The sequence below is a fragment of the Mycteria americana genome, chromosome 5, assembly GCF_035582795.1.
Source record: "Mycteria americana isolate JAX WOST 10 ecotype Jacksonville Zoo and Gardens chromosome 5, USCA_MyAme_1.0, whole genome shotgun sequence".
Taxonomy (NCBI): Eukaryota; Metazoa; Chordata; class Aves; order Ciconiiformes; family Ciconiidae; genus Mycteria; species Mycteria americana.
Genome location: NC_134369.1, coordinates 28,028,280 through 28,055,759, shown reverse-complemented (window position 1 = coordinate 28,055,759; position 27,480 = coordinate 28,028,280). Strand labels below are relative to the sequence as shown.

Below are 27,480 nucleotides of genomic sequence, written 5' to 3'. Positions count from 1 at the left end.
GTACTCAGATTAAATTAAACCTATAAAAAGCAGTTTCCTTTATTATTTATATTTTAATATATTTATATTTTACTTTGAAATCAAAGTAGACATTAACTTTCTAATTAAAAATCTCGGCATCTACCTAATAATAATGCCACTTATATAGCAGTTTTAAACTACAGGTCTCAAAGTATTTTATCTAAGACAATATTGTTGTATTAATCTTATAAACATGGAAACTGCGGCACACTAAGAAATTAGTTGCTCCCATTCAGCAGGCAGAATTTGTGTCTGGTCAGTGCCCCAGCTATAAGAACTATCTGCCCAAGAAAAATAACTGAAACATTGGGGGGGGTTTTAGTGCTCATTAATTTTTGTTTATTTCTCAAGAACCTTGTGAGACAGCCTATGTGCCCTTCACTGTGTTCAGGTACCAGTATAGTAAAACAAGTAGGAACTCGGAACAGACAGTTAGGTGACTAAAGATCAGTCATTTAAGCTTGTAGTAGTCACCTTGTGTTTCCTTCATACTTAGTGGAGGAAAAAAGGGTACTTCTGGAGGGATAATTTAGTTCACCCTAAAACAAATACCTAATGCAGGCGAGATGGAGATGCTTGTTTCTTTTCACTGGTTCTAAAGGAAAGACAGAGCAATGTGCTCAGACTTGAACAAGCAGCTCTCAAACATTTTAAGTTACGAGAGTAGACCTCGCAAACTCATAGGACAAAGGGAAAAATAGTCTTTAAATTGCTACTGATTTCTAGCCCATATACATGTAGCTACTTTTTCTCCAACTTTATACTTTTGTATATTATTTGGGTGAAAACTTTCCAGTCAGGTGTTCATTTAATCAGCTGCCCTCTTAGCTGTTTACTTTATTTAGTATCAGGCAATGTGACAAAAAAATTGTCAGTCATATCAGAGCTGCATCTGCCTCGACAGGCCTAGATTTGCAAGGAGTTTGTTTTCCATACACCTTGCACACTCCCCACACCTGTTAGCATTCCACAGCACAGCAGCTGAGATCAGCTACAGCCTCCTACCTGCACTGAGGGAAGGTCAGCAGTACTGGTGGCAGAGTGACCACAATTCAGTCTCGCCATCCGTCTGACAAAAATCACCAGTAGTTCATTTTCAGGTCGTGCTGACAAATACACCTTTTCACTCAAACTTTACTAAATGCAGAGGACAAGCAAAAAAGGATTTTTATCTTATGGAATGTCGCATTTGTTGGGGTGCAGCATCTTAAATTTTGTATGATATTTAGAACAGAATATTTCATTTTTATTCTGTTTTCCTCTTAAGTCCTGAGTTTGCTGAGTTTTGTTACATAAAGGCATTATTACAAGTATATAAGCATTCATTTAGAAAACAAAACAAAATACAAAAAACAAAAACCAACATTAATCTTAGAATTTGCATTCAAAACCTTCCATTCCTAGGGACAGATTCCCTCTATTTCCAATACATATTGCTTCGTTAACAATGTCATTTTCAATTGTAATATTTTTATGGTGTTGACAGAGGAAAGAAAGGAGCAGCCACATGTCATATTTGTGTGGCACTATGCCAGCTACATCTCAGGGGACCTAAATCCAATTCTCAGTTTACCACATATAATCACCAAGGAAGACAACTGGGATGTCCTTCACCCAGCCCTCCCACTTACACATGCAAAACAAAACAAACACACAAAGGGTTGCAACGACAAAAGCCAAGATTTGCTTCTGTACCGAAACGTGTCCCTTACATGTAAAGGACCAGGAAATACAACACTTGATGCTCTAGGAGGTTAAGCGCCTCAGCTTTACCATAACCAATTAAAAGCGAATAGCCATAAAAGTGCAGATACTACTGTAGGGTAATAAACCAGACTTTATCAGTGACAGTGGTGCACATTACAAACTTCAAACTCATTCCTTGCTCTAATCCATCAGAAACTTCCTGGCTTTAACAGGCTATAAACAGCAGAAGCTTTGAAGTCCAAGGATTAGGATCACTAATAAACAGACTGAACGAGAGACTGGCTGAAGAGCCAAGTGGAATGCCCTGCATGGATCTGGAATAAAACAAGTTAATTTAATCAAACTGACCTCTCTCTAGCCATAGGCCAAGAGATTACAATGGTTTACAGCAATAAAGGCACAAGGGACACTAGAAACAAATAGTTATTTGCTTCAATGCAATGCTTAGGCTAATGTAAGGGCAAAACTGCCCGTGCTTTCAACTATGCTCTCAAATCCACAATTTTAAGCTCTACAGGCAAAGGGCTTTTTTTTTTTTTTTTTTTTTTTTAAACTAGTTTATGACTTAGTGGTAATTGAGACAGGACAAAAAATTAAACACACTTTAATTTTCAAGAATTTCTAAATGCAAGATTAATAGAATGATTTAACAAAAAAGATCATTCTAATGATTTATTTGCTTCAACTCTCCTGTATCTCAGACTCACTGAAGGGAAATGTGGAAACAATCCATTTGGGTTAAATCCACCTGCATTCAGTGCTCACATAACTGAATATAACACTAAGCATTTTTGCTTTTAGAAAAACCTTACTGCAAAAATTCCAGTTATTGTCAATTTATACACAACACTTCTCACTCTAAAGGACTGCAAAACATTTAATAAACACTTGAGCACAGCAGTATTACAGAACACTTTTTAAAGCAAACAATAAAGCTACTCTGCATTAAGCTGGAGCAAGTTGCCAAAATGGCAAATGAGCCAAGTGAACGGTAGCAATAGCTTGGCTCTGAGAAGCTGTTAGAAGATGGTAAATTGAGACAAGTGGTCAGGGATTAATTTTTACATCATATCTTGCCACTACACAGAATAGCTAACTTTGAAGAGTGGAAAAAAGCAGCAGCTGAAAGCTCTGAAAAGAGAATTACAAAGCAAGGAGTCCTAATGACATGCTTCATTCACTACAGAAGACAGAAGAATCCACAAGGTTCTGTGCTACCAAATACAGCATTTTTTTTGAACACATATTCCTAGAAGGCAACACGTCTTCTCCCACATGAGAATGACAGATTCATGTGTGCAGCATACGGGAAACAAACTCATTTGCAGCTACTGTATCTACAGTATTTAATCACAAATGAGAAGAGAAGGCTTTAATTGCCCAGAACAATGCTCAGGATTTTAGCATTAGTGTTCAGAACTTGGAAGAATCTCATCCTAGGAAGCGATAAGCATGGAAATAAAGTGAGCAGCACTGGAGTGGCTGTCTGGCACTGGAGAGGATTACCACAGGCCAAGCTTAGCTACCTTCCTTTACATGGGGTGATGCCTCCTGGCTCTCCCATTTACTCCATGGTGATTTCGTAAAGGAATTCACCAATGTCAGGACCTACGCTTCCAGCTGAGGACCCTGGGAGAAGAGTAAGAGCAGCATGGTCTCGTGAGGCAGACAGCCCGGGACTGGGGAAAAAAGGGAGCCAGTGGGAGACAGAGCAGCCACGCTGCATGCAGCAGTGTTATATGAAAGGAGACAGAGAAACATGGGATTAGGATCTTGGGTTTGAAAACGTAGGCAGTAAGCTGGGAGGACTGGGCAGCCTGAGACTGAGGTCCTAGCATGAAGGGATACAGTACAGCAGCATGCCAGCCCAGCAGATACCCATGCCAGCAAAGCACACCTCAGCTACTGAAAATTAAACAAATTAAGTCAGAGATTTACAGCACTGAGTTCACACTGGAGTCATTAATATACTTTTGAAACCAAATCTTCTTCCAAAAACCTACACATTTAAATTGTTTGGGGAAAAGGTCTGTGAATGTGCCCTCATTTTACAATAATCTTGAATTCACAAAATTTAAAATATCACGCAGACTTCACCAGATTCACTCATGAAGACTATAAAGAGCAACACAGTACCATATGTGTTGGAAACAGAAACATTTGAAAAAAGGGACATATGTCTTGTCTTGCTGGGCTAGCTGTAGCATTTTCACAAGATATTCTGGTGGCATCGGAACTTCTTTTCAGACACCCAAAATGTCCCAAGTTTTCATGTCATCAGTCAAAATATTAACTTATTTTATAACGCCAAGCATTCAAACTACTTTGCTGCTTTGAACCACATTTGCCCTAGAAAACAGTCTAGCAGAAGTAGTATTCACTGCGATGAGAGAGAGTCTACAGAGAAATAAAATCAAGCATTGACAAATCAAAGATGGGTCTCTCCTTACCACTCCCCAAAATAAAGTTAAGGGCAGAAATGTTTCTGTCACTATTGCATCTGTTACCTTTGATTCAGAAGTTAGCAGCACAACCACTGGTATGCTTTTGTCTTTTAATCTACTTTGGCTTTCCTCATTTCACTTTCAAAAATATTGCCACAAAAAAACCCCAAATTTATTATTTTGAAAGTAATCATGAAAGACTTTTCGAAGACCTATTAATGACGTAGAAGAGAAATCATTCTGTAACAGGTGCAAGTAGGCATGCTACCCCCAGTTTCACCCTCCTCCACCACGCCTACCATGGGGTCTTACCTTCTGGGGGATTCTTATTCTGGTTGTTCCAGACAACTAACAATTTTGATAGACTAGGCACTTTAGACACCTCTGTGATGACTCGGAAAAGGCTCTCCACCCGGTCATAGGTCAGAACTATGGCTGTGAAACCTTGTGACTGAGGTGGGATCAGTGGAAGGAAGAGTGGGTTGCTCACACTGCTCCATTTCTGTTAAGGAAAACAAGAAAACAGGAAAACAATTCGATTAAAGTGACTTATCACAGTAGGGGGTACTTATTACAGTAGGGAGTAATTCACGTAGCCAGGACCTAACCGCAGATTTGGAATTTGCTCAGATCAGGCAGGTTAACTTTCCAATTTTGGGAGCAGCAGACTTCAGCAATTTCTCAAAACCTTTATTCCAATCTCTTTCTTAATTCAATTTTCATTTTTGCTTAACTGTAATATTGCAAACAAGAGGAGCTTTAGGTAAAAAATAAAGTGGAAGAGGCAGATAGATTTGTGGAAAAGGAAAACCAAGGTGAATTTTGAACCCAGCTAGCACGAGTCAATTCTCATTTACTGATCACGATTTCAAGACATTTATGTCTGTAGTTAGGACTCAATAAACAAAGAGAAACTTAATCAGCACTACAATTTCAGAAGCAAAAAAGAGTTAACAACAACAAAACCAAAGCAGCAAAACCATAAAACTGGCATAAAATGTGTACTCAAGCAAAAAAGGCAAAGGTGGGCACTAAGAAGAATAATGTACTAGCTTCCACAAAACTGTGTTTTCCAATGGTGGGGAAAAAAAAAAAAACCTATTGCATTTAAAAAAAAAAAAAAAAGAGGCACGAGATGCAAAGATGAATTTCAGAGAGCTATCTACTCCTCGTGAATTTTAACGAGGGCATCCCTTTTAAGACTTTAAAGGTCTTACTTCAATATACTGCCAGCATAAGGAAGCCAGCTCAGCTGGCAAAAGACAAGACAGACAACTAAATTCTCACTGAATGTGCCAACCTCCTTTGGAGCTGATGACATGGGGGAGGAAGCAGTGAAGGGACCATTCGACAGAAATGAAAGCGCTGGCATTTCAGTCTCAACTTCTTCATTCCAGCTGATGTTCCAAGCAGGGATCGGACAGAGAAGCAAAGGGAAAAACAAGACCTTTTGGGATGAGGTGAAAAGGGGAGTTGGGAAAGCAGAAACTGAGTGATGCTGTTTTGCAGGGAAGTCTTGAATCCTAGCCTGTAAAAACTATCAACACTCACAAGAGGTTAGTAACTGCCAGCAGTTTACAGAAATACTGCAAGAATCTCCAGCTAAACTCATGCTATAAGCCTGCTTGTAGCAGGAGGAAAGCAAGTTTTACAGACTCAAAGTTATCAGCTTATATTTGCAGGAAATAAACTTTGCAATTTTCCGTTTCCTTATTTAGTCTTTGGGTTACTTTATACACCCAACAATTACCCTCTGCATGTTTAGTGGCTAGACACCTCTAATTACAATAACTTCAAGGACGAGGGGAATAGAGAGCCTATTTACTAAAAGAGATCATAACATTTTGACCATTTTGGCAAAGGAGAAAAAAAAATGATGCGAATATGATTTCATTCTATGAACACATCAACACTGAAGGGGGTATAAATATGTGAGGTGAGAAAGGGAAACTTAACGTTAAGCCCAGCACTGGCACACTGTTTTATCCAGAATGGTCTAAGGGTATGTTCCAGGCAGGGATCCGTCAGTAGGAGTAATACCCTTTAGTAGACTTCCTGAAATAGTCGGAAAGACAGACTAGTCTTCAGCTACATATACTTTATCAAGTCTGGTACAAGTAGCATTCAACAAAAACTGTTTGTGAGGTTCCTAATGGAAAGCATGAAGTTCTAGTTTTTACCCAACAGGAGTAATAGGATAATGTAGAAACAGTAACAGCATAATATGGAACTTCAGTTCATGAAAGGGACATGGCTACCTGTGATAGCACAGGACTACACTCAGTAATTCAGAGAAATATATATCCATTACTTTAGCAACTGACATGTACAGACACAAATCTGCTTTCAGATTATTACATTTTCTAAAATTAAAGCTTTTATACATTTGCTAATTTTACAAGACTGGTGGCAGATGGGGACAGCCCTCTGATTTTGCTCCAGCTTCAATAATTCCTACAGCAAATCACAATCTAAATGTTACCAGAGCATAATCCATCTCATTAAAGCTTTACAGACTCATTTCCACACAACCCCCACCCAAGACTGCTATTACCCAAATGACCCTTGTAATGTTGAGCAGCTTCTTAAAATAACTTTCAGAAACCTCTTTTCATTAATACTTGAAGCAGAGGTTTAACATCACACTCAGTAGAGTGCCAAGAAAATCTTACATTTCTGCCCTACAAGAAGGAATAACTGGTAATCTACGGACAATGCTGTATTTACTACTTACGGGTAAGTATTGCCACCTAAATTAATAGCTCCCATTTGAAGTTTATCTAGCAACTTTTTCTCTCTGGCCACAGCATTTCCTAACAAATTACTTGCTATATCATCCTTGGAAAAGGATTATTCCTTTGCTATCATCTAAGACTATTTTAGGTACTTACAGAAAAAAATACAGATGTACGTGTGCGAGCACATGCATATGTGCCTAAAAAATTACCAGGCTTTCTCTTAAAAACCTAAGTTTTAGGTACATGACTTAAATTCCAACTTTTACTACTTTCCAAAAGGCATGAAAATTCTCCCCTGCTGGTTATAACTTAGGAAAAATAAGGCAACTTTTGAGGTGTTTTTGCTCATGCATCTACTAAAGGATGATAGAGAGAGGGAAAAGCCTGTAGACACTCACTAATGGATGGGAGAACCAAGCCTCTCATTTGAGAAAAACATTTCAAAAAGGCAATTAAGCATCTCTCAAGTGCCATTAAAAGCCAACCCCCTGCTGCCTGCCTGAAGAGTGTGTCTACAGTCTGAGACCTATTGACCCCACTTTCTGCAGGAAATCGGGCAAATTCAAGCCTCCATAATTTGCTAAAGTCTTCCAGATTTCTGCTTTGGAAAAGCAAACCATACAGGCAATTAATTCAACAGCAACCTAATTAAATCTCCATTATGGCAGCAAAGCATGAAATGGATAATGACATAGGGATGGGTTCTCCCAGTCACTGCTCAAGAAACCAAGTAGTGAAGGAACAATTGCTCCAGTCCCATCTTTATTAACATTCTTGATGGAAATTCACGGGAACTTTCACTCGTAGAGAGAAGAGCAAACAGCAACAGTGGATTCATCATCCATCACCTTTCTCTGACAAAGTGCTGACACTCAGGTATGGATAAGACAACCCTCACTCTTGCCCTCCCAGCTAATAACATTAGAGGAGCCAGGATAATTAATCTAAGATTAATAGGTTGTTTGCTGTGAATCATTTTTATGGGCAAAAAGGATCAAGTTCAAATGCCAGTTTCCTAAGACTAATCTCATGTCACTTAAGTCTCGCAGTCTCAGTTGTCTGACAGCTCTTTGCAGTTCATATGAAAAGCCAAAGTAGCGGGACCTGAATGGCAGTGAGAACTTAGGGATAGCTGGGGAGAGAGGAGAATTCAGGAATGGGTATGTATACAGGGAAGGATTCAGACTGCTGCAGCTGTCCTGTGCATGCTTTCCACAAGCGTGCATGTGTAATAATGCCTTAGAAATCAGGCACCTTCCTTTACTATAGATACATCACATACTGCTCTCCCTCTTGGTTATTAAAAACAACTTGATTCTATATCTTAGGAAAAGTTAATACATTAAGGACAAGGTATCAAGGGAGTTCAGTTCCCATTATGTGGGATGCTTAAGGTTGGACTCGATGTGGAGTCTTCAGGTTCAAGTTCGCAGAGAAGTTTTAAACAGACTGTTCTTGGCAGGATACAGAATTGAGATAGACAGGAGCTTCAGGACATCAATGAACACAACTAGACTGAGAACTGGCCAATCATTATAAATACTACAGAGCCTCAAAGGTATTGGCAAAATACCAGACATAACTAAGACAGGGTCCTACCACAAAACTTATTTGGGTGTACAATGAGTACCATTGAAAGAAACTTGAAGAAAGACACAGCAGACACCTTATAAACTGCATCACAGAATGGTCTCTAGGAAAACAAGCCTGTGTAAGATGTCCCATATCATAGAAGAGAGTCAAGAACTTCCCAGCTATCATTTAGTAGGAAAACTCAGCAACAGCACTTCAGAAGAATAAAATTTCACTGCTCCCATGAACAAGACAGTGGGCTTTCCTCCCTGTGTATTTTTTCAACAACTAGACTCAGTGCTTGTTTTAACCAACATATTAGTGAAACCACACAGTTTGAACAACAACAACTCACTGACTTTTATAAGCACAAAGGTAAGGACAACAGTGTGTTGAACTTAAACAGTAGCTAAGCAGTTCTTCTACACATCTAAGCAAAGCAGGGATATATATCCTCTGTCTCTGTGGGTAAGGCTTTTTCAGCTGGGTTGTTCTGAATATCAATCTAACCTCAATGTGGTTTCAATTATGAATTACCAGACCAAAAAAAGCCTTGATTTATTCTATTTTGCTCCAATTATTCATAAGTTTCTATTGAATACTTTGAGAAAGTATTTCATCATGCTTCCCATCCTCAAGTGGTCACAGGGCAAAACCAAAGGAATTAACCCTCTCTACTTCTCCAGAGCCAACCACAGTGCTTACACTCTGCAGAATCACAAGCCAAGTTGCAGTGGCCACCATTTCATGTTTTGATGAAGATTATAAACCCTCCTCAAAAGCATTTTAGCCACAAGACACACAGGAGTTTTTACCTGTTCCTTCTTGAGTGATGAAATCTCCTACTGTCATGAATTTTGATTGCCAAAATACATCACATAACACTAAGTTATTCAGCATCTTTTTTTTGCTTAGCCACTTAAATCTAGTCAGCTGTCTGAGCCCTTCTGACAGAATCTATTGGCTGAAGACATTCTTTGATATAAAAACTCAGCTTTAGACTCATCTCTTCAACTCCTTAATTTCAATAATATGTCAAAGGAATAGATTTGCAGTGAGAAGAGGAGAATTATCAATAACTGAGTTAATATTTACAGTTGCCATAACACTTATGCTTTTTGGAATCCCTCCATCAATTTTATTGCCATTCTTTTGTAAGAATAAGAATAATGAGAGTATTATAACATTATAACCTTAATAAGAATATTCAAACAACTGTCAAGAGAACCAGGAAAATGATCCACGTTTTTCTGTGGGTTCCCCTTCCTCCCCCGCCCCAGTGTAAGTGAACGTAGCAGCTCCTGACCCAAAAAACCCAGGGTATGACATAATCTGAATTAGGAAAATGGAGCTTAACATACCTTTCATGTTCCCAAAGCCAGAAAAGACAGGGAGTACTGAAAAGATGACTTGTGGAATCCAAAGCAACAAAGCCCCATTATTTTAATTTTTTTTTTTTTTAAAGTTAATAACTCCCATTACATAAAATAAAGCTGCACAGTTACGAAGCCACAGGAGGCACCAGGCAGTGCAACAAACAAGGTAAGAAAAACAACGAGACCCTTGCCTTTGGCCAGCAAAATTGTAGTTTCTTTGGGTGCATCTCAAAACCAGCTTTGCTAAGATTAAAAACATGTCTCTCACTTGTATGTTTAGGTGTCTACTTCTAAGTTAAAGACAAAGCAAAAAGCTTTTAAAGAAAATAAAACCCAACAGTATTAAATGGTTGGGTGTAGTCTTAAGAACTAAAATGTCATTCAAGTGAAATATATGAAATCCAGTTTCCGATTCTGTGGTATATTCAACTTTCCATAATATCAACACTGGAAAAATATATCGATAAACTGAAATTTATTTAGTATAAGAAAGAATATCTATCTTCTAACATGGTAAATAGAGCAAAATTTCATCCAGCTGATTCAAACCATCACACAAGGTAGCCGGAAATACAGCAGGAACAGAAACTAATATTGTTCAATGGGAAAAATACCAGATGTGCATTGCCCAGAAAAGTGCTAGCTAGTTCTCATTTACAGGTAAACAAAAAAACATATGTTAATATTTGCTTAATGCTTTGAAGATGAGGAGCGGTACTAGGATGGAAGTACAGTTATAACAGTGGCGTTATCTGGAGACTGAGGGCTGTAAAATACTAGTCAAAGAGCTTAGAAATAGTTTAATTGTTTAACAAGTGTCAACTGCCTGGTAATTGGCAGAAGCCCACGAAGTATTCTGTAAATGAACATCCTACTTGGCTTTGCTAAATGAATGGCACTTTTTGGTTTAAACTAAAATAGCCAAATTAACTTAGTGCAAACGATGGTGCTGTTTTCTGCCTCACTGGGAAAAATGAAATCTGGTATGTTTATTGTTCGGCATAGTGATATTCTCAAGTGATTATTAAACTATGGTCTGTATCATCCAAGGTCAAAGCTCAAAAGCAGCCCCTGACAAAAAAAACTCTAATGTTTTATAGGTCCACATTATAAGCAGGCTTGAAAGAATTCCAGCAAAAGTAACTGAATAAATCCAGAAAAACCCTGTCTTACTCATTTTTCAGAAACCCATATATGTTAGCACAGTATGAAGCAAAGTAAGAGGAGAATTTAAATAATCTATGAAGAAGCACAAGTGAGAAATTAATTTACCTCTATTAGAGCATAACAAAGTACTTAACTGAAGATAACAGATCCTCAAACCCAGGTCATTATTTCTAATCCAGCCCAAACTGGTAACGATCAGAATGCATGCTGTAGAAGCGGTCATTTTCTGGCTTACTTGAACGTAACTGATTGCCCTTGCCTAATGGATAATGGCTGGGCCAAGAAATACAAAAGGCATTAAACTCTCATGCTTGCAGCAAAAGACTGTCTGAGACATATAAAGGACTCAAGCAGTCCAGGAATTAATTTCAGGCCCCAAAAACATCATTTGCCCCTCTTCATTAAAAGGAGGAAATATCTTGCAGTATTTTTTTATTGAAAGTACTATTCCATAACATATTAGCATGTTATATGCTACTAGTCTTCCACTTCCTCAACAGGATAGTGGATGAGTAGGAAAATAATTCACTTTATAACATATTTTGTTTCTTTAGAAAAGGCCAACAGTCTTCAGTCAATCCATACAAACACATAAAACTCTTGGATCACTTCCTCAATGTAATGTACTAAGTATGGAATGAACTGCATATGCATTTATCTTCTGTGTACCTTATACTCCCTCCTGCTGGAAAAACATCCTCCTGCACTGCTGCTGTATCCACACTGTGGTGAAGATACTCAGGCAACAGTCTCAACTAATATTTTGAGCCAATATAAGCCAAACTAACACCAAAAAAAGCAGCCTTCCAGCCACCTGGTCCCTCCCTTGCTTCCCCGCCCTCCCTTTTTTTTCTTTTGCTGGGTAAGTTTTACATGAGGAAAATTATTTCAGTTAGTTCACCACAAGTGAATTAGAAAATTAAAAAAGAAGGTAGCACATAGAGCAAGAAATCATTATCCAACTGTAGAAGAGTGCAGGACTGCTTCTTTTGGCAACAGTACCTGTTTACAGTGGTTTAAAATGTTTGGGAAACTACAGACTCAACACAAGGTGTTTCTTTGTGTTGAGACTTGAGGAATATCTGGGGAACGGAAATAAAGCTTATCTATATGCAGATCTAGTCATGAGCATGCCTCACTGATTTTAAATGTGTGAATATCACTTTCATGCTGACTGTCCAAGATAATAGCCATCCCCTCAGATACAAGCATCAATGTAATTTTGCTGAAAAGAGAATAATAATTATTATGTTTGCAGATATGTCCTAATTCCTAATTTGAAGTATCAGAGTTCAAAATAAAGCAAAGAGAAAATCTTCAGAAAATAGCCATAAGTCCCTACCAGTCCTGCTTTGCAAGTGACATCAAACTTGAGGCAGCCTTTTGTGAAAGATGCAGCTTTCTCTTCATAGGTAGGGTTGTTACAAACTTATTTAATCGAATATTTGAGGCTGCTAAAAATCTTTTATCTAGCGTACTTACAGGCTGTAATCTGTTAAATGTTTGCTAACTCAAAAGAGATTCAATTCTACTGTACTATAATCAAAATAATAACAGGTAGTACTACACAAAATCATAGGAAATAGACTGAAATTAGATGATGAATCTTAAAACTGGAAGCAAATTCATGAAACTGCAATAGCTCAACAAAATGCAGAGAAAAATATGCACCTTGGAGAGTTATGAGCTACCCTAATTGTCAAAGCAGAAATAATGGTTTTACTGCTTTACTTTACACCTGAAGCAGTTGTAACAATTGAGCAGCAAAACAATTAACAACCAGGACATTTTACCAATCTCTATTTTTCTGTTACTTCTCAGGACCCTAGTGACATACTAAGCAAAATTAACTCCTACAAGCACACAAAGAAAAAGAAACCCTAAACCAAGGAGACAGGCAGGTAAGCAACCACAGCCAAGGATTCTCTCTAGCTAAGGAGTCTCCTCTGCATGATGATCTTGCACAGACAGCAAGCTCTTCTTTCTGTTAGAAAGGTGTATTTGTGCTAGCAAGTAAGCTCATAAACCCATTAAAGCTGGCCTCTTCTGTATAAATATACCATAGGCAAATCCATGCTCTCATTTTCAAAACCTCACTATTCAGAGCACAGGGATCTGAGCTCTATTAACAGCCTTGTACTGATTAAAGAAATCACTGGCTAATTGCAGTAAGCCCCTTGCCTTAAACTGGAGATTGCACCTCTACACCTCCTGTTAATCTGCCTACAGCTTCTACATACTCTTTCTGCAACTCCGCATTCCTATCTAAACTGCATAACGGGAACAAGAGCATATAGAAGAGCACTGCATTTAATCCTTACTGACCACAGCATCACAAGGAACAAGCAGCAGAGCCAGAGGAACTGGATGCTGAGCCAGCCAAGTTTGAAGGCAGAATACACATGGCAGGTTCTGGAGGTACAGCTCTGACCAGTAACATAAGAATTTATGATACACAGTTACTCACACATTTAACTGCAATATTAATGTTAACTCGTAGGTGCTTCATTTTAACAGTTACCTATATCCTGGCCCTGGGGCCAACCTGAAATAATTTGGTTTAAATGCTTCAGTCTTGGAGTTTATTTAGAGAAGAAAATGGCAACTTTCTTGTAAATGAGGAACCCATTCAAGTCATCTTTAGTTATTTTGTCTTCTTACCAGAGTTAGAGGATACAGTTGCCATCTTCTGCTACCTCAAATGTACATATGTACCTGCTTTCCAACTATAATGTTTCATCCAGGCTTACTAGAAACTGTAACAGTACTATGAGTGGACATTAGGCATGAGCTTAGATGAGAAACATACTCAGGCTCACGTGGATCATTATTCCCCTGACAAGCAGACACCAACTGTGGAATTCCAACTAGCACAATTATTTTTTAAAAAAACAACACTAAAATAACTATTGTTAAATTTATTGACTTATTAAATTTACTAGCAGATACTGTATATATCATCACCTTCTAAATTGTCTGAAGTTGGAAATTAGCCAAGTCTTGAAAAATATGCTCCCTTATAGATCGCAACTGTCATGTGCTCTCACCTCAAAGAGATAAAATATATTCACAGAAAAAAAAAAAAAAGTCAAAGATAAATTGGAGAAGGCTCCAGTTATTTGCTTCAAATGAAAGAACAAGGGTCTAAACCAAACAGTATTAGCTGGCTTGAAAAAACAAAAAAAAAAACAACAACAAAAAACCCCCAAAAACAAAAAAAAAAAAACCAAAAAAGAAGAGAGCCTCATGGAAAGAAGTTTCCACACATGCTCTGAGTAGCTATCAAAATCCCCAGTTAAAGATATCACAGGATTGTGTACTGCTTTTCTACAAATTTAACTGCTCTTGAACAATTCCCAGTCTGAATTCTATTTTCTTTAACTGACCCTCTGAGAAAGGGTCACAAGCACTCTGTGTTGCTGGCTAATATGGAGCTTATACAGCCCATAAAGGAACTTTTAATGATATTTCTGTTTCATATTGAAGGAAGAAATGAATTCATGCACATATTAAGCAATTTTCATAGACTAGGATAAACATCAAATTCTTTCAACTGAGACATAAAACCACCAAGGAACTGGCTATTCGTGGCATGAGAAAGGCACAATACGAAGTGTTAACTCCAACATCCTGGAAAAATTCCAGCCTGCCTAATTGCAGTCAGCCTTCTAACTTTTCTTTGCAATTGCAATTGCAGGTACAATATTCCTGCCTACTCCTTGTACTTCCCTAGCATGGTATGGCTGTTACATGTTCCTCCACAGTTTCAGAATTCTGTTCTGTATGTTGCTGTGTCTGCGGTTATAAACCTTCTGCTTAAGAACCTCTAGGTTGAATGACTAATATAAATATTTTTTCCAAGTGTATATTAAAAAAGAAAAAAAGAAAAAAAGAAAAAAAAAAAAGGAAAAAAAGGAGCCTGCTTGTTGCTCAGAGTAAGATTAGCTTCCCCAGAAATGGATGGGTTTCCAGTATAGGAGAGAACCCAGGAGAAGATGTGTTTGTGTCCCCTTTAAAGGCTGAGTAATCCTAAAGCCATTTTCTTCATTTTACTAGGTGTTTCAAGGTACTTGTTTTGCTAGCATAATCTGAAGGTGTTAAGATGTTCTCATCCCCTGCTTGCGGAGTATGTACTTACTTCTTGTGCAGCTTAATTTCTTTCTTAAGTATTGAAAAGTGCCACGTTTGCTCTCTAAGCAATGACAACAGCAGATTACTAATGCCTTTGCCTAGGCAATGGAAAACCATCTTCTGAAACCCAGTAATGAGCTTCTAACTCTTTGTCAGCAACTGTTCACACTCTATCAGCCTGAAGAGTTTAAAGTAAAACACACTCTACTCCTGAGCACTCCTACCCAGCTTTCAGGGAAACTCTCTCTAAACCATCATAAAGTGAGACAGTTAACAAGTTTGGTTTTATTAGTAAAACAAAACTATTTTTTATATTTTGACACAGAGAAAATTAACTGATTATGAGTGAAAATCATCTGCAGGCTTTTATATAGTAAAAAATCAGAACCAGCTGCTTGGTGCAGAAGGTTAATTAAAACTCCAGTGTTTCTTAACAGAGGTGGGTTCAACTGGTGAAACTTTTTTGTTTTTAAAGAAAAAAAAAATACCACAGCAAAACTTTGATCATCAGTTTCTGTATAAGAGAAATTACATAGAAATAATACGGAGAAAATTGTAGGCATAGGAATAATTAGCTATTTCATCAGAATTACACGAAAGAGCCTTGCAGATTGTTTAAGATCTTCGGTATTTCCACTGACTATTTCCACTGCAGTTATTCATTTTTAAGAGCACTAAACTCACAATAAATTCAACAGAAATAAAGAAGTGTGTGTGTGTACGCGTGCATGAAAAATAAATAAATAAACAAGCAAGCCATTTAGTGTGTGCAACAGCAAAAGTTAAAAGTTCGCATTTCACTGCCAGGACATAAAATGAACTGCTAGTTATTTTGCCAGCTGTCATAAAATATATTAGCTTCATCTGTGCAAGTTACCAACACAACACATACACTCACAACCACACATACACAGAATTATTACCAAGTTTCATAGCACATACCTTTTATATGAGAAAAAAAACAAACCCACAATTTGTTTTATGAGTGAATCAAACGAATTTACTTACCACAGCTGGGGGATCATTCCATTCTTCATAAGAAATAGCAGCATATGGGTAAATTCTATCATTGATAATCTGAAGAGTAGCCAGAGCAATTGCTTTCATTGATTGAAAATATGCTTCCCAGAACCACCTTGCCTGTAAAGAGAATAAAGTTCACTTTCACACTGCACAGATCCAGTGCTTAATAATCAATTTCGGCTTACCATGCACAATCTGTTCCATGCAGTCTACAAGTCAGGTGGAAATTAAATTAGGAGGCATGTTTATTGTAGCTAGCATATTTCCATAGAGCCTCAAGGCTTCAAACTCAACCCCACCCCCCAAAAAAACAAGATTTACAGCCAATAAAAAGAAGCAGCAGCATTACTTTGCAAGTGATCAAATAGCATGAGAATACTTGAAGGAATCAGTTACTTTCACACTTCTATCATATGTTTTCCTCTTGAAAAATGTCAAAAGCAGCTTGACCACAGAAGAGAAGAAACTGCTGTTATACTCAGTTTTCCAAGGCAGAGGAATCCACAGTGCAGCTAAATAGCCAAATAAAAGCATGCAGCCTAAAAGGTGGAACTTAAAAGTCACCTTTTAACATCAATATTGGAGACAGCTGATCAGCTAGAGAATGTCAGTGCTCATGAACTCTACCAAACACCTTCCCAAGTCTTCCAAAAAACAAATATTGTTTATGTAAGTAAATATTAATATTTTTACATAAAAGTACATATGCCAATTTGTTACAATCATTAATCTAGGCTAATTTACAACACAGGCAGTGCAAAACTGCTGAAATGAAGCATGTGGTTTTCTTATACACAGATGCACTGAATTTCACAGATAAGTCGTTTTCAAGCTAAGGTCCTGTATGGCAAGTTTTAATCTTGTCCCAGTTTATGTAAGACAGAAACGCTGGAATAAAAGCAGAGTTTTGGAAATGAAAATGTTGACTTATCTGATTCTCTGTTAGAGACACAAACATACTTTTAAAATACCTAGAACCATCAAATGATCCTGTAGGGCACCCATCCAACCCAGAAGGAAACATGTTTTGCCAATAAATGTAGTTCAAGTGTTTTGGCCCAAGAGATGTGAAATTTTTCAACCTAATTTTTCTTCAGGAAACTCCATCACCTTGAAGTGTCCAGAACATAATTTAACTTGCAGTCTCCCTATGGTTCATTATCAACTATAAGAGTATGCATTTGCATCTAGGTTGTAGAACAATTAAAACAAAAGACTTTTTTTTCAGTAATTGGAAGCTTAAGAAGCTTTCAGAGACAGAATACAACTGAAGACAACACACAAATTTGGGCAAGTGCTATTTTACTCTTGCTATGGATTCCTTAAACAGCAAAAAGGCTCTACAGACAGACTGGTTTTAATCACATGCTATGAGAATGTTAAATAATATTATTTAGCATAGCTTTTGGAGGTACAGACTTTTAAGATGAACCAAAAATAACTCTCATTTAGCTGTTGTTAACAAGTTGCCAGTGTGTCTCACTCTGAAGGTCATTACTTTTTAATACAAGACAAAGAGTGATTCCTACATGTACACTTCGTGCTGGAGCATTCCTAGGCTAAATAACAGTGTACAGGAAAGCTTACAAGTAGGGAAAATGCAAATTCACAAGCAAACTTGCACGTATTCATGCATATGCTACCCTGTACTTTACTCTGAGTGTAAGCTATGGGATTCAGAACTGAAGACCTGTTGCCAAAACACTGGCCCTAAAACTCTACTCTGTGGGTAGTTTGTAAAAAAGGTTCTTCAGAATAGTTCTGTTAAATATTCAAGATGAAAAAATCCATGTTACAATTAAAAAAGCAAACTAGGAAAGAGATAAGTGCTCTCTGGAGCACCACTTTTATTGTGAGAAAACATTAACAACCATAAGCCTTAATACTTCAGAGTATTTCAAAATTTTATTAAGGAGACTGATGAGTATGTCCAAAAATTACAGTTCTCAGGAGGCTGCCATTCAGAGAGAGTGCAAAGCAATTTCACTCTAGAACAGAATCACTTCCCTCTCCTTATTTCTCTCCCTGGTAGGACTTAACAGCTGGATAACAGGCTGATTACCAAGAACATAAAACAAAATTAATATTATGTCCAACTGTAAAAGCAGAATAATTATATAAACAGGTAAGAATAAATAATGTCTGCCTTCCTAAAATACCAAAAAGACACTAAATAAAGTAAACATCACATACTAAGCAAAGACCTAAGTATTCCTTTCCCTATGCCCCATTTCTTAAGAAAAATCTATTATCCAGAACTCAGCAGCAACTGATTTAAAAAGAAAACCAGAAGTAGATTAAGAATTAAAACTGACCAGAACAGTGAACCTCTCTCTATTAAAGTATCCTAAATAAACAAGAGTAAGAACACAGATTTCAAATTTCATTTTCACATTAGGTAACAGTTTAAAACCACTGCTATAAGCAGCACTAAGTAGAAAGGAGAAATTATTTTATGTAGCCTTTTAACATATAACTTTATAAAGCAATTAAGTAGCTATTAATTGTGTGAAATACACACAGGACTGTGTATTTCATTGTTATTAAGTGACAGCATTCCTATTCTGTTCTAACTCTAAGATTGCTTATTAATACTGTAACATCTATGATTATCTAGCTTCATTACTGTCAAAGCTCTTTTTCCTCCTTTGGCAAAACGAGGATGGATCTGATCTAGCTTCTCTTTGCCGAAAGAATGTTTGCAATGTCCGGCAAGATTACACCTTTATAGCAGAAGCAAAACTGGAGAAGAGGGCAGAGGGAATTTACTTTTTATAGACTAATATTTATGTAATTAATTTTTGTAAAGAGCTAGAAAATGTTCCCACAGTTGGTTGTAATTTTTTGGAGCTGTGTTTCTTTAAGGGAGAACTCAAAATCTTCTAAAGGGATTCGAAGTCTCCAAACAGATGTTTCAGGGTCTCATTACTTCCTCCCCACCTTGTTTGCTTTTATAAAGCAGAACTGATTAATATGGCTTGCTAGTGTCTGCTGCTCAGCATGCTAAGTTACTAAACATTTTGGGAAAGTTTTCTATTGGGAAGATGTATGTCAATTGCATTTGAAATGTATTTTCTGCTCTACTTGGTGTGGTTGAAAAGCTTATGTTGGAATGTAACAAATACCTAGGAGGGATAAAAATCTCATGAACACATTTGGGTACAGGAGAAAGGAACAACCACCACGACAAAAAAAAAAAAAAAAATCTGTTCCTGACTCCTATGCCAACCTTCTTAGTATTCTTACATAGTTTTTCTGAGCTGTCCATTTCTCTTTTCCACATCTATGAATTCAGAAGACTAATGGTTATATACTCGAGAGTAGGTTTACAATGGGTAACGTTTGCAAAGTACTGCAATTGTAACATACTAATTAGAGCTACCCAAAACCCTTTCAGGATCTTGAAATAAGTGATCCATAATTACAGATCTTGTCTTCCTCATAGCATTGATTATACACAGTCTACAACTATGATATAGTCAAGCTACCATCCCTTTCAACATGAACTGAAGTTAACTTCTAGTACTCTAGTAGTCTGCTTGACGAGGTTTCAGAATTTTCTAAGGAAACACACTATGTGGACCACAGACTTGTAGAGAATGCTAACTTTGTATACACCTAAATATTGCTTAGGTCATGGGCAATCTAAATTGTAAACAGAGATCAAACATGTACTTTGTACCACTCCCAAAATGACACAGATGAATGTATGTTAACCTATGGAATCTTGTTCTGGGTGTACAGCTCACCAGGAATTGCAAACAGGTATTGAAGAAACACAGCTTCTCTTTCCCTTCTAAATTTCTAGATAAATAGGAAATCTAGGATAGATCCAAGATGAAAGACAGAAAAGCATTACTTTCTATAACAGTTTTACCAATGTGTGGAAGAGTCAAATGTAGAGTACTGAACGACTTGACAGAATGAGAAATATGTGATATTACTGGGTTGCCCAATGGGTTGGAAGTGACTGGAATCTCTTATAATACAATAGATTCCCCATGAAATTAATTCGCCTGAATTCAATTTCTGCAGAAAATTTTACAAAGCCAAGACAGCCTCACCATGAAAGCCAAAGACTGAAGGAATCAGAGAACAAACTCTCCCCAGGAGGTGAGCTCTGCAGACCAAGGTCACAAACATGGGCATGCCAGTAGGTAGCTCTAAGTTGTTTCTCTTCCTTCCTCCACATCTCAGTTTCAGCTGCTGCATACTCATTAGATCAGGCACGAAAACCCACCACTTTCTGTAAAGGCTAAAATTGCTTAATATAATGTAGAGGTGTCTCTCTACAAATACATATGCACACTTTGAGGAACACTAGCAATATCTGTAAGACAGAAGAAAAAGTTTAGAAACTTTGTGTAGTTTTCTTCCTCGAAACTGTAGATGGTATGGGAAATTTTGCGTTCCTTCAACCAAGTAAGCAAGCATCCAAACCAAAAGTTCAATTCCAGTTGTTTTCAGTTCCAGGATTTTGTTCAGGTGGACTATGAAAGAAATAAACTGACAATATTCAGCACATACTGGTACAGGCAAGAGCTTGGGATGGAAGCATTTGCAGTTATTTTCATAGGAGACAACAGGCAGCAGCACACAGCAACAGGGTAGCCTACTCACAGAAAGTAACATTTATTTAGGTAAGGTGTTATTTTCCTTAGAAATAAACACACTTGGGGGCCTAGCATCTCTTTATAAGCTCTTTACAAGCCAGCATAGCATCAGGTTACAAAGTCCATTCATATAATGTTTATAAGTTCTAGTGTTAATGCCACTAATGGTGCTCTGGTGTAGAGTGCAAGACAGATCAATGTAAATCTTTTGATAAGTTTGTGAAAAGAAAAACACTGGGCATGAGGCAAGGAAAAGAATACTTTCTGTAACATTTAGACCAAGGGGAAAACAGTCCATGAAAGGAACTTTCTAGTCTCCTGTCTTTTCACAGCCCATGATTTGGTGGGAGCTGGTAAAGTTAGCAAAAGGGGAAAAAACAAGACTCGCAAAAGAGTAGTAAAAGTTAACTGCCCATAAACCACCACTTCTCTCAGCTTTTAGGTCAGGCGCCATGATGCTGTAAGATTTTGCCCCACTGCAGGAGTTCAGTGATTCCAAAATGCCTTGAAAAGGTTTACGAGGCCTTGAAATATAACCATTTTCACACTGGCTGGGGTGACTCAAATGCTTTCCCTTCTCGATGGCTCTTGGTGCTCCTGGTTTTTACTCCCTGACCAGCTGGGTTAGGGAAGTCTGGCTGAAGAAAAGAGCATGGCCTAGGTGCTGCAGCAGCACTGGTCTGGAAGCTTGGTGATCTTACTTTTAATCCTGGTTCTGTTACTTATTTACAGACAAACATTTGACATTCATTTGATTCCTTGCTTCTACTTCAGCCTCTCAGCAATGTGTGTGATATTCACCTCACAGAGATGTGAGACTTAACCATTCTAGACCTTTCAAATTTTGGGGTGGATAGAAGAAGAGAAAAAAATTTAACTTTATCCTCTCATTATTTGTAAAAAGAAACCTTAAACTAATAAAACTAATATTTAGCTAACCAATGCTACCAAAGTAATTGACTGTGGCAACCCTTTGCTAAAATGTGTACCTTCAGCAGAGATACAAAAGATATTACAAGAAATACCTACAGCTCTGCTGTGTATCTAACAGCTCTGGGCATGGAAGTTCGTCCACTAAGACCTTCAGGCTCTTAAATTACATGTGATACTGTAATACAATCAAAAGTTTTTTAAGTTACTGAGACCTAACAAGTTATTGCCCATCAAGCAAGCTACTATAACTGGTCACAGGCAACCCTCCCCATAACTTCTTTCCATTGTGCAGTAGGATTAGATAGGCTACTGAGGTTCAAGATAAACTGAATTATTACATATTTGCCCCATACTAAAGATGCATGAGTATAGCTGATGATATAGGATAATCAGATAGCAAGCTTGAGCTCTCAAGCCCCATACTCCCTCGCCCCGCCCCAAGGTAAAATGGGACTGAAGAGAGAGCATAAGTTCTTCTTTTGGAGAAAAAAGCATTTTATAAAAAGTTTCCCAAGACAAATTTTGGGTTCAGACGGAGGACCCTATAACCCCAAATTCCCACATTTTTCTGCCTATGAATTGTAGCCTGCCCCCTCCTTCTGGACCGCCTTACTGTTTCTACAGCTGGTTCCCTATTCCAACAACTTCCTTGCTGATCACACATTTCACTTTTAGTACGCAGTTCTTCAGCAAAGATGATACCAGCCAGGTCAGCTAAAACCAGTGCCATCTTTATTTCTCTACATAGGCTTACGAGAAACCCTCAGAAGACTTTATACTATTAAGAATTAGACAGTAATTTATTGTTTGTAGGAAGTGATAAGAATTTGGGTTAAAAAAAAAAGGTGCTTATTTGGTTTAGGACCCTTAGCAATGTCACACAATCAAGTTCAACACACCTAAAGTTAGCTGGCTCAATCTTCTCTCTGTAATCAGTGGGGAAAAAAATGACCCTATTTTTTTCCCCACCGAGAGGAAATTAGAGCTCTGGTACCTTAAAATACCACCTGAACAACCCGTTCTCCTCTTATTAAGGGAGCATGAGAGGACAGAGTAAGTGACCAGCTGTGGGCCATGACCCTTCTTTCCCTTAAAGCCCTATCTCAAAAAAAATGATCTGAGGGCCCTCTCATTTTCCCAGAGAGGCACGAAGATTTGAAATGAGAACAAACAAGAATGTAGGGTACATTTTTCAAAAATAATTCATGTTTTTCAGGCTATGGAAAAATGTAAGAGCCATGCTCTGAAAAGCTGGCTCACTTTTGGGGTGTCAGTACAATTACACAAAATGGGAGGTAACCTCTTTAGAAATTGTAATCTGAAAGTAAAAATTAGATTGTCTCCATACACAGACTACTTTGTAGGAATTTTAAGTTAATCCATTAAATCAATGCAACACTGGTAAAATAATGCTAACTTGCCTAAAACTGAAAAGCTTTCTGAATTATTTTCATGTTTTATAGAAGATCAGATTAAAAGCACCTTTCAAATTTGACCTAAGGTGGTTGTGTTGTGTCTATTTGTCAACAAGGACCTATCCAAGAAAAGCAGTAGTGTAGGCATTGTATAAAGAGTGCATATAACATCAGCATGCCACTTTTAAGACTAAAAAATAGGAGTAGCAAGGAATTGCACTTTTGGGGGTGTCTGATCACTTCAGATAAAGACTAATCCATAATTCAACATTGGGTTTTCCCAAAGCTCAAACCAGAAGTTTCTCCAGAAGGGAAAAAGAGGAATGAGCAGTAGAACAATGCAGGGAACATACAGTTGTTTCCAGTTTAGCTAAGGTTTGCTTCTAATGGAACACAACAACGTTCTTTTAATATTGTTTCTGAATTTTCATTCCGTCTTTCAACACTTGTTTCTGAGCTATGCATGATTCCCAAGTAAAGCCCTGAAAATATTAATGTATTTAACCTATACAACTTATAGGAGTGGCCTACAGAGGAATATTCCTTAATTACAAGACGCTTCTGCAGGATCAACAAGCAAAACAATAATTTGTATCATTACAGTCCTACATTTTAGGAAAGAGATTCCAGAAAGACATTTTGTGGTGATGGTTCTTATTGTAATTCAGTCTCAAAAAATACCTCTTCAAAAGTAAAGCAGTAGGTGGATTTAATCACCTGGCTCAATATTCTCCATTGTAGTTATTTCAGCCATAAAACAAGCACATTTGCCTACTTCAGATACAATGGAGAGCGAAAACTAAATCTTTCCACTATCCAAATTTCTTTTTCTTTTTGAAGCTGCTGATTCATAAGGGGACAGAGGTCAGAGTTCAAAATGCTAGTCTTACTCTTCAGATACCAGCTGCCTGGGAATAACTTCTACTGGTTCTCAGTTTTATTGCTGTAAACTACTTGACAAACGCTGACTCATAAGAGCTAAGGGTAAAGGAAAATGTTAGTGCAAGCTCAGGTATTAATCTTAAGCTTCTTGCACTGCGGTCTTCCTTAGATTCTCCTCTTTAGCGTTTTGAAAAGAATCACTTCTATCAATTATAGTAATCCATACGTACAACAACACATACTATGCATATATAAAAATGGTTCTTTGAAACATATCTGCTAAAGTTAACATTTTGAGTCTTTCTTCCCTACTTTCAGATAATTTGTGGGGGGGTTGTTTGTTTGGGGTTTTTGTTTGTTTGCTTTTTTTTTTTTTAAGGTTTTCATCTTCTGTAATGAACAAGAGCCTTGTTCTGCTTAAAATCTGGCTGAAATATACAACACAGAAGAAGCTACTTTTAACAGAATAGTTCTCATTCTCTCTCATGAAATGGTAATATTTTATATGGTTTTGAAATCCTGCATTATCTTAACCCCTAAAATACAGATTTCCGCTACTTCTAGTCCTCGTGATAGTAACTTAGTTTTAAAAATAACAAGAACACAAGACTTGAATAGATAAAAATACCACTCAGCACTGACGTTCTCCCCTCCCTCCATATATTTCTGCACCTCAGACTTGCTTCTTTGATTAATGAGTGTGTCAACTTCACAACTCTGTTGCAGAAGGCAACATTGCACCAGCTAGGAAACCTGACTTACTGCCCTGGCACCCTACAAATCCACTGCCAAAATACATTTCAGTTATGGGGCCAACAAATAGGTATCAGCACAATGAGCAGCAAGGAACCACCTCGTTCGCAGCTGTGGCTGGGAATACTGTCGCAAAGCACGGAGACAGAGCCAGCAAAGAAAGGAGCAGGATGAGAAAAAAAGCAAAGTTTCATAAAGCACTTAGAGCTTTAAAAACACGTAATGTAAAAATCACTACCCTTTACTGAATTCCCTTTGCTCCCAAAGAGCTTTCAGTTTTGTCTTCCTATTTACAGGCAAATGGCATGTGTTGACACTACAGAAATAACACAGCTGTAAGAGAGTAATATAGATCTTACTCTGGCTTCCAGACAGTCATATCTACATAATCATCATTGATAATGATGTAAAGACACAAAAAATAGCCCACTCTCTCTCGCTCCAGTTTCCAGGAGTTTGTAGGGCTCCCTAATTACTCCAGTTTCACCCGGCTGTTTCTGTGAAGGGGCAGGCACACCTAACCTGAGGAGCAGTCAAAATTACTTGGATCCTTTTTATGGTAAGTTTGTCCTTTGCAGACTCCCTGTTAACCACATGAAACCAGACCTACAGTGAGCTAGACTTACGCTATCATTGATTCAACAGCAGTCCAGAAAATAATAGAAAACAAGTATGTGTATGTAATTGCAGGGAACATTCAGCTACTATATGACCACAAGTTGGGGGGTGGGGGGACATTTTAGCCACATTTCTTGACAAATGATGGACAGCTCCTGAAACTGAAAGCAATAGGTTTCTAGTCCCAGGGGTATTGCCTTCAAATATGTCTATGTTCTCAGGGTAGATCGGTTTTCCCTGCTGCAGGCATCCTGCTGAGAGGTGAGGTCCCAAGCAAAACACAGGAATCTGACTGCAAGCCTTTGAGGTGGCAGGAGCCAAGGGGGGTTCAAAGACAAGGCTGGCTGGTGGGCAGCACCTCTGAGTTTTGCAGAGGTTAGAGGTTAGTAAAGCAGGAGCCACTGGCCAATAAAACAGTGTTTGGAGAGCCCACTCTACAGATAAATTGGGGATCTGTTTACACCTTTCCCAGCTTTCTGAGTTACACACGCTGATGCTTCCCACTGTGATCTTGTCCTATGTCCACCAGCATCTCCGCTCCTCAGCAGCTGCCCTGCTCTCTGCTGGTTGGCTTTATAACATGGCTAAAGGATGCTTGGAAACTTTTAATCAGCATCGAGCACCAAAAATAAATAAATAAAAGGCACAACTGCTTTTATTTGTGTCAACTGCTGCAACAAGATCTGTCTTGTTTGAGATTTCCCATGACTGCTGTACTAATGCTGGGAGAATAGAAGCTTAAATTCCCTTGATTAGAGAAGCTAAACACAAAGCAAGCCCAGTGCCAATCACACACATGAAAGGACAGCTTTTTGAAGCAAGGAAAAAAAAAAACGTAGGTAGGGTTACCACCATATTATAGCGGTCAAAAATCAGCACATACCTCAATTTCAGAGCTTAAGCTCTATACCAGGAAGAACTTGCTCTTTTGATGAAGACGTGTTTTGCTCAGTTTCCTGTAAGCTATATAGTTCTATTTTATATAAGCATAAACATACACATACCCCCATACACAGTTCTCAACATTGGACAACTTTAATCACAGACATTACTGCCAGCATTGCTTGAATACAGATAATCTTACTGACTTCTATAAGGATAAAAGCTGAAGGACTGGCAGTCATGGGGTTTTTTCCATATCTGTGGGAAAAATTCAGTTTAGGACATGGTGTTGCTTTTTTCCTCCACACCTTAAAAATAACTGATCTTAGCTCAAGCTATGTAAAAATACCTCATCCTTCATGACTCAAACTGTGCATGGCTGTATGGCTGTCTGATGAAATAGATAAGGTGATTAATAATTGCTGGTTGTGATAATACTATGTGGTGATCACACTGCAACGGAACAGGATTGAAAATAATTGAAAATAATAGGCAAAATAATTGATAAGACATCAGCAAGAGTTATTTATTTCTTCTTGGCAAACATCTGAAATAGCATGCTAAAGAGGAATATTCTTCACCGCATGAAGCCAAATTTTGTAAATAAGAGAAGTAATCTCAAAGATAAACACTGAAGCTTATTACAGAAGTCCTTGCTACCCCAGAAAAGATGGAAAGCACACCACTGACCAGCGTTTGCATATTTATTCTGCATCAATCTTTTGCTTCAGCTGAACAATTAAAAATGTGAGGAAGGAGTTGTCTTCCCTCTCTCCTTGATACATATATAACATGGCCTCTGCAATAGATGGAACTCATGTCTCAGGAGATTCCCTGAAGCACTGGCTACTAAACACAGATTCCAACTGATCAGAAACAAAACAAGGGGTGAGAGGAAGACTGCAGAGCCTGGGCTTGGTGCTGCTAGCTTACTGAAGCATTTCAGACAGTTGGTTAATGGGTGTTGCATTCATGCTCAGGCTTAACCTAACCACCAGATTCAGGATCAGGAAAAGTTTTTCCCAATGCCTCAACAGGCACCACTGATATTTTTTGCTTTTGTTTTCTACAGTATTGCGAAGTATTTTATGGTAGACTGTGCTGCGGGGGGAACCAAGATGAAGTATTCTGTGGACCCCCTGGGACCAGAACTCCATTACCAGCTAAGTCTGGTTGCAGGAAACTGTATTTCTTAAGCTTAACTG

The 27,480-nt window shown here is 38.0% G+C and overlaps 1 protein-coding gene across 1 annotated transcript in view; it reads right to left on the bottom strand.

Annotated features, from left to right (window-relative positions):
* Window positions 1–27,480, bottom strand: part of EXT2 (exostosin glycosyltransferase 2) — a 79,364-nt gene that overhangs the window by 25,214 nt on the left and 26,670 nt on the right. Inside the window, exons 8-9 of the mRNA XM_075502540.1 lie at window positions 16,165–16,296; window positions 4,485–4,674 (exon numbers count right to left, since the gene is read on the bottom strand). Coding sequence (XP_075358655.1) covers window positions 4,485–4,674; window positions 16,165–16,296 — 322 coding nt within the window. The remainder of the gene's footprint in view (window positions 1–4,484; window positions 4,675–16,164; window positions 16,297–27,480) is intronic.